General features: G+C 41.5%; 1 protein-coding gene across 7 annotated transcripts in view; it reads right to left on the bottom strand.

Annotated features, from left to right (window-relative positions):
* Positions 1-743: 743 nt before the first annotated feature.
* The window catches only part of Smg7 (SMG7 nonsense mediated mRNA decay factor), a 66,654-nt gene continuing 54,845 nt past the window's right edge, over positions 744-12,552 (bottom strand). For 5 of the 7 annotated variants that reach the window (XM_041662525.1, XM_041662521.1, XM_041662519.1 and 2 more), the window contains 9 exons: positions 10,011-10,155; positions 9,221-9,603; positions 7,905-8,276; positions 7,120-7,269; positions 5,325-5,405; positions 4,769-4,928; positions 3,963-4,133; positions 3,698-3,843; positions 744-3,099 (listed from right to left, as the gene is read on the bottom strand). In XM_041662525.1, coding sequence (XP_041518459.1) covers positions 2,986-3,099; positions 3,698-3,843; positions 3,963-4,133; positions 4,769-4,928; positions 5,325-5,405; positions 7,120-7,269; positions 7,905-8,276; positions 9,221-9,603; positions 10,011-10,155 — 1,722 coding nt within the window. In that variant the 3' untranslated portion in view covers positions 744-2,985. The remainder of the gene's footprint in view (positions 3,100-3,697; positions 3,844-3,962; positions 4,134-4,768; positions 4,929-5,324; positions 5,406-7,119; positions 7,270-7,904; positions 8,277-9,220; positions 9,604-10,010; positions 10,156-12,552) is intronic. The other 2 variants (XM_041662522.1, XM_041662524.1) reach the window with 2 other exon arrangements.

The following is a 12,552-nucleotide window of genomic DNA, read 5'->3' as shown; positions in this document are numbered from 1 at the left end:
TAAGAGAGAAATTCTGCTGCTTTACATGTATTATTCAAGACTAACTCACACGATAAAGCACATTTTGGTGGTCCTTCAGGTTAACTGGGGACAGGGACCCCTAAGCACTAGACCATGGGACTTTACTGCCCTGTCACTCCTTGCAGCACATAAAGTTTTGCTAACTATTTTTCAAGTTTGTAGGTACAAGTAAAAAGTGGGTAGGAATGACATTTTTTTGTTTGTTTTTCAAGCCAGAGTTTCTCTATATAGCCCTGGCTGGCCTCAAACTCACAGAGATTGAGTGCTGGGATTAGAGGTGTGCGCCATCACTACCTGGCTGTGAGTTTTACATGGAATCACAATCGAGGAGAGCGATTAGTCGGTGTGAGCTCTGGTCCCTAGCACACTGTTGAAGTTGCCTTTGGAAACTTTAGACAAACTGAAGAGAAGCCACAGCAAGGCTAAGTTATGTGATGTTTGTCAGAGTCAGTGGAGTTTAAAGGTCAGACATAAGCAGAGCGATGAGCTACAAAACAGCTCCTGCTTTACAGAAGCTGCTCTCTTAAAGAGCTGTGGCAGCCTGTTTCTAACTATCATGTTCTAGAACAATTCACTGGAATGCTAAGAAAAGCAAAAGAAACTCCAAAGCATACCGAGCTGTAGCCATCTTTGCTCCTGCAGATGGGTAAGTAGTTAAAGTTCTAAGGGGTGTTTTGACTTCTGTATCCTTTAAGGCAGAATAAACATTCCATACACAGATCTGGTTGGAGAGAACACGGTTTAATTAAAGGCAAAGCTGATTTCAGCAGCTGCAGATCTTGCACAGACAGACAGGAGAAAAAAAAAACCAAATTAAATCAAATCAAAACAAAACACAAAGGAAAGTTTATTACACAAAACCAGTTGAAGATTCTCCTCCTCTTCCTCATTACCCCATATTGAGGATGGCAAGGCAAGGAAGCCCGCCAAGAGTCATAAAACATTCCAAACACCAAATTCTCATGCAGACTGGGGCTGTAGATGGGAAGTGGGTACTACTGGGAGGGAGCTGGTAAACCTGTTGGCTGGTCTAAGGTGCAAGAATCAGGGACATTTCCAACATCGGAATGTTGCAGCTGTCTGAATGCAGAGCTTATGCACACAAACTGGGTGAAGGCAGCAGGGAAGAAACAGGGAAGAGGACAAAGGTGGACAAATGGAGGGGACTGGAGCAGCACAGAGGGTTTCATTTGCCATTGGGTGGGGGGTTTCACTTCTAGACCTTTCAAAAACAAAACAAAACAAAACCAAGAAAACCCAAATACCATGTCAAACTAAAAGAGCAATATAGCATTAAGCCTGGGGCTTCAAGCACTCTTTCTGAAGAGCAATGAGCACTACCTCACCCCTTCTCATTGCTGGGGGACCCAGATCCCATGACACCCGGGTTCCTGATGTGCTTTGCTCTACAGCTGTCTTCCAGCTCAGTTCCTCCTAACTCCCGCACTCAGCCCATGCCCTCTGGGAGAGTAGACAGCCATGTGTGGGGACACACGCACGCGCGCACACACACACACACACACACACATACACACACACCTACCTCCCAGAAAATAATCCCTATCCTAGCACAGCAATTGGACATTTAGATTGTTTCCATAATTTCCCCTTAAAATATTACTTTTCCAGGAAATGACTAACAGAAATGCTGTCCTTCTGTTCCTACACAGAACATCTTCAGTCCTCTTTTCTCCCAATAAATATGAAATAAAGAGTTTATTCCTTTCTTTCGCCCTTTTCAAAGCGGCGTTCGTTGTGATTTCTTCTGTGCACAATGTGCATTTGTCCCTGTTGCCTTCAATTTTGTTCTTGCGGTGAATGAAGGCTGGGAGCCTGCGATGGGCAGAGGCCTGGCTCCTCTGTAGCGATGCAGGCACTACTGCTTCCTCCTCTTCAGACCGTCTTTTGGGCCCCAAGTGCTGGCCCCATGCTGCTGCTTCTTGGCGAGATGTTGCACAGGTTAGGGATAAAACAATTATTAGGATACAGCATATGGCTAAAGGGGTGGAGACTGGTGCAAGAGGCTGGTAAGCAGGATGGGGACACAAAACCAACTTAACAAAAAATAACCACACTGAAAGCATCCACCTATTAAAATGTGTTCCAGGCGATGAATGGATTAGCCTGCCTTCTGTGAGACTGCTTGCTACGCTACTGCAAAAGTGTAGGAATCAAAAACATTAATTTGAAATCTTACAGCAGCCACCTGCTGGTCTAGCCCAGCAGCACCACCCACACTGCATCCTCGATTAGGGCTCGAGCACCTACAGAGTGAAGGGCATTTCCTGCTGGAGTTTCCAGGCTGGAGGAAGGCCTTCCAGAACCTTCTAAGAGGCCTGTACTCTCCTTTATGGAACACTCCCACTGGCTTAAGAGGTCAGTTCCCTGTCCTGTCACCACCGACCTCTCACAGGAGCACAAACGGGACTGTCTTTGCTCCACACTGACTAGAAGTACACCTGTGTATGGAAGAATTCAGTGTGTTATTTTGCTACTGAGAGTAATAACAATAAAAGATGTTTAAGAGTAATTTCAACTACATTCTCAGTCAGCAAAGCACTCATAATGGATTCCTATTTTATTCCCCAAAGAGGAAAAAAGGACTGAGAAGTTCCTATTGGCTTCTCCCATCTGCCTTCCCTTCTCAGCTTCCACTTCCCACGTGTTGGGGACATGCGCGGTGGAGAAGGTGAGAGGCGTGCTATTAGTAACGGAGTGAAACAAACAGCAGCTCCTCTCTCCTCCGGAAAGCCCCGGGGAACCAGAGTTCCTGATGGGTTTTTTCTTTTTGTTGCACTGCGAACATTTCGTGCACACTCAGCGGGCTGGTGGAACACTTACACCCTCTCGACAGCAAGAAACAGACAAGAGGGCTGCCACCTGCAGGGACTGTGTGGGCCAGTCCTGCAAACCCAACATGCCATGGTTTATGGAGCCTTCATTCCCTGGGTCGCTACTGTGGCCTCAGTGTGGAGGGTTCATGGCACCTTGTCCCCGCTGTTGTTTCTGCTTCTGCTGCATTAACAACTGCTCCAGAGCGGAGGGTCCAGGATGCATCATGGAACTGGACCAGATAGACTGAAAAATAGCCCAGAAAATTGTCAGCAGGTCAAATGTCTTGGTCATCTGACAGGGACTTATTTTAAATCCTAGCTAGTCATAAAGGCATTTAGACATTTAGAGTTTATGTCCTCTAAATCCCAAACAACTCAGCTCTAAGAAAAAGTCACCAAGAGACTCATTCCTTAGATTATTTTAAAACTTCAAACAGTGAAAGTACAGTTTTTAACCCCAAGACAGAGTTTCCATATGTACCCTAGACTGGCCTGGAAAGATTATCCCTTCTAGCTATACCAGTCTGAGATTACAGCAAGTACCACGACCAGATGAAATCATGTTTTAAGTTTTTCTACTAAAACTCATATGGCATAACAGAGTAAGTTTACTATAAATGTTTTAGGCAAACAAAACATTTAAAATTATATACTCTTAATTGGTCAAATAATTATATACTCTTAATTGGTTAAATCAATCCCACCAAGATAAACCAAAATTTTAAGACAAGGATGAAACTAAACCCTTTACCTTTCTGGACACCCTGACACCACACTGAGCTAGCTCTCATGGAGGAAAGCAGAGGAACTTCCACAGCAGGAGCCTCGTGAAATCTACTCACCTTTAAGTTTTCCATGAGGACAGCGGAGGAATCCTCCATGGAGGGGCCGTGGCCTGTCCAGGTGCCACTTGGAGTGCTAGCCTGATGCCAACTGCTCTCAGATGATGATGTTGCTGAGAGATAATCAACGCCAAAACCACCCATGGCTAAGAGATGAAAGTGGGTAAGAATTCAGAATGTCTTATCAGTGGCCAATATCAAGCTCCAGGCAAAGTAAGAGCAAGTCATATCCTTTTTGCCTGGTAGAGAAAGAAATGGGATCTACCTGGTTTATCAGTTTTCCACCGATCTGCAGGCCGCCTATCCCTGTTATCTGGCGTTCCAATGGGTCCAAAATTAGAGAATGGAGCAGAATTATGGTTATGTGTTGGAGGAGAACTGGGCAGGCTGCTTGGGTTAGAGGAATGAGGAGACTGGCTGGCTGGTGTTGAATGATCTGTTAAATAATAATAAATACGGATATTAACAAGTGTTTCACAAACCAAGAGCTGTTTCCTTCGGATGTGGTCATCCAAATGTGAATGAGAGCATTACAGTAAAGCTTTGGAGAAAAGGCCACCGAGGCAGCCTGCCAGATCACTAACATGTCGGAGTGCACACATCCAAGTCCACCTTACAAAGAAAACAAACTGCAGGAAAATTTATCAGACATGCAGTTCTGACCTGTTTCACTTACATATTTACAATTTTTATCCATCAGAATGAGAATATCTTGATCTTAAGAATTATTATAAATTAGACTTTATGAAACTGAAACAAAAGGGGCATCTTGGCAGTTAAGAGCACTGGGCACTCTTCTATAGAACCAGGGCTTGATTTCCAGCACCCAAAATCAAAACCATCTATAACTCCAGTTCTAGGGGTTCCAATACCCTCTTAGGGCCTCCATGGGCATTGCACACATGTGGTACACAAACGTGCAGGCAAATGCTTACACACATAAAATAAAAATAAATCCCCAAAACATTTTTAAAAAGACAAAGAAATATGATAATATAGAATCTGACCAATTCTTACTCAATATGGATGAAAAGAAAAGGCAAATTTTATAATTTAAGGACTAGTTGATACCTGAACTGGCAGGAAGTGATGGAGACCAAGGGGTCCCTTCAAAAAGGGAGTACAATGATGTTTCTTGGGAGGCAACTGAGGGGTTCAGTTCTGCCTTGGAGCTGGTTGTCAGGTTTTTCCCATACACTTCATTGAACATACTGCTGTTTGGATATCGTTCCTGAAAGATGTAAGTTAACAGTCCAGAAAGAGATGAAGAAAGGCAGCATCACATCCACGGATGCTCAGCAGACCTAAAGCTTTCTTAAGTAAGACAAACTCCCAAGACTAACTTCTTTCCCTTTTGTCTTCCTCTTTACCTTTCTTTCATTCTGATTTTGCTTTCCATGTAAACTATCTGAGGCAAAAAAACTGGGTTATTTATTTGACTGAACGACTAAGCTCTAAGAAATTCAGCATAAGAAACTTAAAAGGCTCAAATTCATGATCTACAGGTCATCAGTCTGCCCCAATCAGACAAAGGAGGTAAAATTAAGACTCAAAAAATAATACTACACTGAAAAGAAGAAAATAATCTATACTAAAAACACTAAGCAAGATTCTTAACTTTACTTACCTGATTGACAGAGAATCCAGTGAGGGACAAGAAAGAAGATGAATGTGACATGAGATCTGAAGGCTTCTCCAATAAGGATTTCTTTAGTCCCAGAAAAAAACAAAACAGTGATTCTTTCCATTTTAAAGTAAACGGATTATCAAAGCAAAAGATTACCACTATCAGTCCCGTGTGTACAGTGTAAGACTCGGGAAAGGTTAAATTCATATCTGTCAGTATGATAACACCAACTATGTGCTGGTTGCCACAGGTGAGGCAGAACCTTCTTTCTTAGGTTTATTTGGTCCAGTACAGAGATGCAGGCAGAAACCAGGAGAGCCCGAGGTATGACCCTCAGGAATTCCCTTAGCAAAAGATGATAAATTATCCTGGCACGTTTTACTCCCTAAAATGTTAAGAATATTAATGTCTTTAAAAAAAGCCATTTAAAACCATTTTGATAGCTGGTTTTGTTTTCATGTTTCCTTTCAAGCAGATATACTTGTGACATACATTAAACTACTAAGTTGAGATTCTATTTAGTGGCCCTAAGGAAGTTACTGGAGCAGGGGCGAGAAAGCTGGTTTCTCTAAATGCATGCTATCATTAGATAGCAGTTTAATAATGTGCTCAACACACCCATTACATGTAAAGCATTTTACATATCACGTTACTACACAAATATTACATTATCAACTATGTTAAGAACCAGAAGGGCTCTTGTTTTCCATTGTTTTTTTTTTTTTTTTTTTTAAACACGCAAAAAAGGAGAAACATTTCAAGGCCCCACTTGTTCTAGCATCAGCTCTATTTCCAACCAAATGGGCAGGAATAAGTAAGAAGAGTTCACGGACAAGAACAGTGGACACAGGCACCACCCGCAGTCTCAAACACCAGCAGAAAGGTACAAGACAGGCACACGTGTGAGGCCACAGCGCAGCAGCCGAGCCGCTGAAGCTCCTATGCTCTATCCCCAGGGAGGGAAGGGAGAAACTATCATAAAGCTATTTTTATTTCTCCTGATTCTATGATTAATACAGTTCAATTCTCTAAGTATTTTATTGCCCTCTATTTATGGGAAAGAAAAAATTAGAGAAAATAAAAGTTCAAAATCATTTTATGTTGTATTAAGATGTTGCGAAGGGGAAGGGATTTCATGATGTATACCTTCCTTCCATTATTTATACCCCACACCCTCAATTAAAATATGATGTAAATACTAGTGAGCATAAAGAATGACATTCTGCAGGCTGAGTCTAGAAGACTGTTTTAAAACAGGTATCAGTAACCAATTCTTACATTTTATTCTATATTATTCCAATCATTTGCATTCTAAGTCATTCATTTATAGTACTCTAACTGTTCCCAGAGAGTCTCATTTTTACCCATTCTGTTTTATGATTCCAACTTTGAATTCAGATTAGTGCTCTTTTATGGTTCAGTGAGTTGAGCAAGAAAGAGCCATCAATCAGTTGTAAAACGTGGAAGGTATTTCCTTTAATATTTAGAATACACTTGACTTGTGAGTTCAGGTATACATATTACCTAAAAAAGGAGTTAACTGGCCAGCATCACACACCAGTGCAAGATGCTTTCTGGCTAACCCATATCTGGGCTATGACTATAATCTGGGGGAACTAGAGTCAGTATCATTGCTACTACATTATCAGGTTAGTTTCAGGCAATACGGAAATATACTTTATATTCCCATAAAGAGGAAAGCCCCAGAAAAGAAGAGCTCACCTACACCAAGTATTATAAAAGCCTCAGAAAAGAAGCTGTTAGAGAAAGCAGCAGAGTTATGTCAAATACATACAAAGAGGCTTCGTCCAGGAAGAGAGGCGAGAGGACCCAGCAGAGCTGGGTAAAGATCAGGAGGGTTAGAAAAGATCAGCTCTTCCTCTTCCTCCAAGGCAGCCAGACTCTTTAACAGGTCCGGAGGAAGCAGAGGGGAGCTCTTGGGATCCTAGTGACAGAAAGGATCACTGTGAGATGCAATGAGGGACAAAAGCACATACGAATAGTAGCATGATTAGTTGGACAACACAACTAAAGCCAAGAGTAGAGGCGTAATTAATTGTGATGTAGCATACAGACCAAAAAGCTGAAACACAAACGCAAAGTGACACAGCCAACAGAGAAGACCGAGTCCTAGAGGAGGGAGCTATGACTAGAGCAGGACGAGGTCAAGGCAGCTAGTGAGTAACGTGACACAGAAAGCAGCTCTTTCACTTATACACCTGCTTCTCTTGAATGACAAGAGAAAGGAGATAACTGACTTTGTTCCACTTAAGAAAGCAATTTGTTTAAATATCCACGAAACCTATTTTTAAACTTAGACAACTCAACCTAAGTAAGGAGCTCTTCTCAGAATTATCTATCATGATGCCATTAAATTATTCTTCTGTCACACCAGTACAGGTCACTAATCAACTATTGAACTCTTCAGTTCCCCAAATTAAACATGTATGACTCTGAAGAGGCCAAGTCCTTTACAATGCCCATTTTTGATAAACTTCAGGGAATCAACTTGAGAAATCCTAAAGCTCTGCAACCCTAGGCCCATCTTCATGGAACATGGTGATAGGAAGGAACACACACCTCAAATGGCATCCTGGGCACAGGGTCCTGCTCTGGACGGAAGACTCCTGGGGACCGCTTGCTTCTGCGGTCCATATTTGGTTGCTGTGCCATTACTGCTCTGTTATCAGCCATGCTGTAGGAAGAATCCCAGTAGAACTCTGGGACCTTGACTTCTGAGGGATTGTGGTTATATGGCTCCATGGGGAAAGGCTTCATTTTTTTCTCTAGAGGCTGCTGCTGTATTACAGGAGGTTGCAATGACGGCTCAAACAGTTTTATAGGGTCTTGGGTCTGAAGGTAGTAGGGCTGTTTCACAGGCATAATTTTCCCTAGTGGGCCTTGAACCTGAGGGGGATTCCACAGCTGTTTGGAGGCATCTGCCTGTTGATACTGAAAAAAGAGATGGCTGTCAACAAGTCGAAGATAAATTGCAATCTTACTGATAGACAATACTCAGGATTCAGAGAGTAAGTCTATGATATTTTATAATTAAGACTCTAGAAAAAAAGTTTCCTTAGTCCTTAAGATTTTTCAACACTCAGCAATTCTGAGAAGGACCTTGAATTTCCATCTTTATTCAGTTCAATTATTTAAGAAGTTCAATGAATGTGTAGGTGAGACAGAATGTGCTTCACCCTTCTATTTCTTGTGTTGTAAGGACATACCATTTAAGACTGGCATCACATTCATCTCACCACCTCTTCAAGATAACAATTCTATTTCAATTCTGTTATTTATGTTCAAGTAAGAAATATTTTGGCACAGGGGATGGGGAGGATGAAAGCTGGTAAAGCAAGAACCTGAGTTCTGTACCCAGAACCATGCAAAAATGCTGGTCATGATGGCACAAGCTTACAATTTCTGTGCTAGAGAGGTGGAGACAGGAGGACCTAGGGCCAGCTAGACTATCCTAATTGGTAAGCTCCAGTCAGTGAGAGACCCCGTGTCAAAGGACGTGAAGGGCCTTTTGTAAGGTTGACACTACAGCTGTCCTCCAGCACAGACACTCATGCATATGCATCCACCTACATCCTATACACTCACACATTCACATTATGAAAATAAGATTTACAGAAAATCTTCAATAGAATGAACAATTAAGTAGCATGGAAAAATGATAGTGAAGATCTAACACACCACCCTTTAAAATAAAGCAAGAAGGTAAATGTTCAAACTTCCTAACAACACAAAGAATACTCTTGTATTCACACAATCACGGTAAGCCTAAGCAGGAACAACCTTAAAATTTAACTAGTATTTATTAATGGCCAAACACTGAATTCTCTCGGCATTTCTCACTATTCTAGCTGGCTATACGCACAACTGTTGCCTACCTGCTGGAATCCAGAGTGATGAGGTGGGCTTTTCCCCAAAGCTGGTATGACTTTTGTAGGGGATTGCTGTTGCTGAGCTAGAGCTTGAACCTGCAACTGGCTTGTAGACTGTGCTGTTGGCTGAGCTGGTAAAGATGTAAGGGGTGTCTGGGAAGGTGGCTGTGATTGTTGAGGTCCCTGGTTCATTGGCCCTGGTCCAGAGGGCCGTTGCTGGCTGTAAGGAATGTGGGACTGTTTCCCAGCTTGCACCTGGTTTCCTGCTGGAGAGTGAGCTGTAGACTGAAGAAAGGTTCCTGGGACAGAAACACCAGCTGGGAAGGTGTAACCTGAGCCCATAGAGAATGCCACAGGAGGAGGGATAACATATGTTGGGGGCGGGAACCCTTCAAAACAGAAGAACACAGCTTTAGTTCTAAGAAACTTAACAAAAGAAAGGGACAAAATTTGAGGGGAGAGTGTTTCTAACACATTATAAAAGCAACAGTCAACCACGCATGGTTTAAACTCAAATTAAGAAACACAGACTATAACTTTTCCTTTACACATTAATCAGACTCTCCTAAAGATGCTTCTCATGTTTAATGATAACAATTCCTTCATGGTAACTAACCAGTACTTATATGTAAATTTGAAAAAAATTTGGCTCAACAAGAATCCTGTAAGTATTAGAGAACTTAAACTTCTTTCTCCTATACATTATAGCTTAATAACATGACACTAACGATACAAAGCATCCAAGAACTGAACAGAAACTCCGTACAGCTGAATTAGGTAGAGAATGTGTACCTACCTGGTCGGCTGGGAAGAGGAGGGAAAGCTCCAGGGTGATGAATGGGGATGAACTGAGAATTATTCGCTTGACTTGGAGTTTGAGTGACAGGTGTTTTCCTGGCTTCAGACACTGGAGTCTTTCTTAGTTCCGTCTGGGATTTTACCTATAATCAACAGAAGCAAAACTAACTATAAAAACCTGGTCCCCATGTGTTAGGAAAAACCACCCACTCTAAGAAAAAAATTTAAAATCTATGTCCAAAGTATGCTGAAGAAACTTAAAGTCATTTAAGTTAAATACAGGAAAGTCAAGATAAATTACCAGTTAAAGAAACAAAGGCTTAGATTTACTAGTAGGGTTATTTTGCTTTCACATAACCACAGAAAAACTAAGTAAGAAAAAGAAAAATACAAACCATTTGTTGTATAAGATACCTCATGTCAACAGGCTAAAAGCCTTGCCTAAGATCTTCAGCCATTTGGTAAGGGTCTCTTCATAATGAATTGTGATTTAATGAAAACTATTATTTTACAGGTGACATATAATGGCTCTCAGTTTAATTTCAACTAGGGAGCACTTGCTCAAGGCTCTTTAAACGTGTGAATACTTCCAGCAGCAACAAACAGGCCCAAAGTTCTAAACATCAAGCCAATAAAGAAACGCCATGTGCAGTGTTCAAGGTTGAGCAAAAGGCAAGAAAATAGACAGCAGTGGCCAGGCAGTGGTGGTGGCACATGCCTTTAATCCAATTCTAGCACTTGGGAGGCGGAGGCAGAGGCAGGCGGATCTCTGTGAATTTGAGCCTAGTCTACAGAGTTCTAGGACAGCCAGGGTTATACAAAGAAATCCTGTCTTGAAAAAACAAAAAGGGAAAGAGAAGGGAAAGGAAAGGGGAAAGGAAAAGAAAGAAAAGGGGAAAGGAAAGGATGGGAAGGGAAAGAAAAATACAGTAGTTAATCGAAAAAGAGATGATAATATTATGTCATGTGAATTGTGTGCCAAATTTTTGTTCTTATTTGTTTTGTTGAAACAGGTCTGCTAAGCCTTGGCTAGCTTAGAAGTTGCTATGTAATCCAGGCTGGCCTCATACTTGTAGCAATCCTCCTGCCTATCTTCTAAGTGCTGGGATTACAGGCAGGCACTGCCATGCCTATATGCCAGACTTACTTTGTTATTTATTAGTAGATTTGAAATGGATAGAGGACAGAAAAGGAGATTTTATTATCAGCATGGCTCTTACTGTGAGGCCACTACAGAGGACATATAGAATATGCTGGACTTAGTCCCCAAACATAAGTCTAGTTAACTTGATGGGTGGTGTGGGAAGTCCTTCTGTCTATGTGTTGCTTTCATTGGTTAAGGAATAAAGAAATTGGCTTGGCCTGATAAGGTAGAACAGAGCTAGGCGGGAAAACTAAGCTGAATGCTAGGAGAAAGGAAGCGGAGTAAAGGAGAAGCCATGGAGTCGCTGTGGAGACAGATGTGCTAAAACGACCTCGTGGTAATATACAGATTAATGGAGATGGGTTAATATGTAAGGGTTAGCCAATAAAAAGTTAGAGCTAATGGGCCAAACTGTGATTTCAATAATATAGTTTCTATGTGATTATTTTAAGGCTAAGCGACTGGGAACCAACAAGCCACCTCCCTTCAACAGATGGGATTTTGCTTTGTTATTTCTCTGCCTTTCCTTTGTACCCTCTGTTCAGGTAATTCCCTACATGTATGTGACTTGGAAGGTGGCTTCGTCAGTAGAATGCCTGCAAACATTGAACTAGAATTCAACCTCCAAACCAACATAAACATGCCAGGCGTGGTGGCGTGCACTTAGAATCTCATCAGGGAGAAGACTCACTTGCTAGTTAGTCTAGCCTAACTGGTGAGAACTAGGTCAACAAGAGACTGTCTCAAAGAAAACAGATGGCCTTCCTGAGGCTGATACCTGCGGTTGTTCTCTCACCTTCAGATATGTACACAAGTGCGTACCAGCAAACATACAAACCATACAAAGTGTGCTCACACAAAACTAAAAATGAAGGGAACCACATTTTACTTGTCCCCCCTTCTATTAGGCAATAAACTGAGGTATGTATCCTCATTTACAAGAGCCATCTATGAGAATTTCCCACAATGAACTATCAAGTCACATAGCTATTTAAGTAGTCACCAAAACATTAATGGTATTAATAAAACCGTCAAGATCCTTTTACACTATATAAAATTACTGGTATCTCTTTGGAAAAGCATAAAAAAAAGGCTACAGAATAGCTGGGAAATGGTTTTCTCAGCAAGACTTGATATTACTCCAGGATATTATTCCATACAACACTACTGGCTGGAACAGGTATAATGCAAAGAAAAGGTGCTTCAGTCTTTTACAAAAAAGCTTTACTTTGTACAGTGATTCTTTTATTTATTTATTTTTATATAGATTCACTATGTAGCCCTGGCTAGCCTGGAACTTACTATTCTGATCAGGCTGGTCTTTACCTCAAAGAACCACCTGCCTCTGTGCTGGGTTTAAAGGCATATATATATATATATATATATATATATATAT

This window comes from Microtus oregoni, unplaced genomic scaffold (assembly GCF_018167655.1).
Source record: "Microtus oregoni isolate MIOR12 unplaced genomic scaffold, Mior012 000013F_ref0000133, whole genome shotgun sequence".
NCBI lineage: Eukaryota > Metazoa > Chordata > Mammalia > Rodentia > Cricetidae > Microtus > Microtus oregoni.
This window is presented reverse-complemented; position numbering and strand designations above follow the sequence as displayed.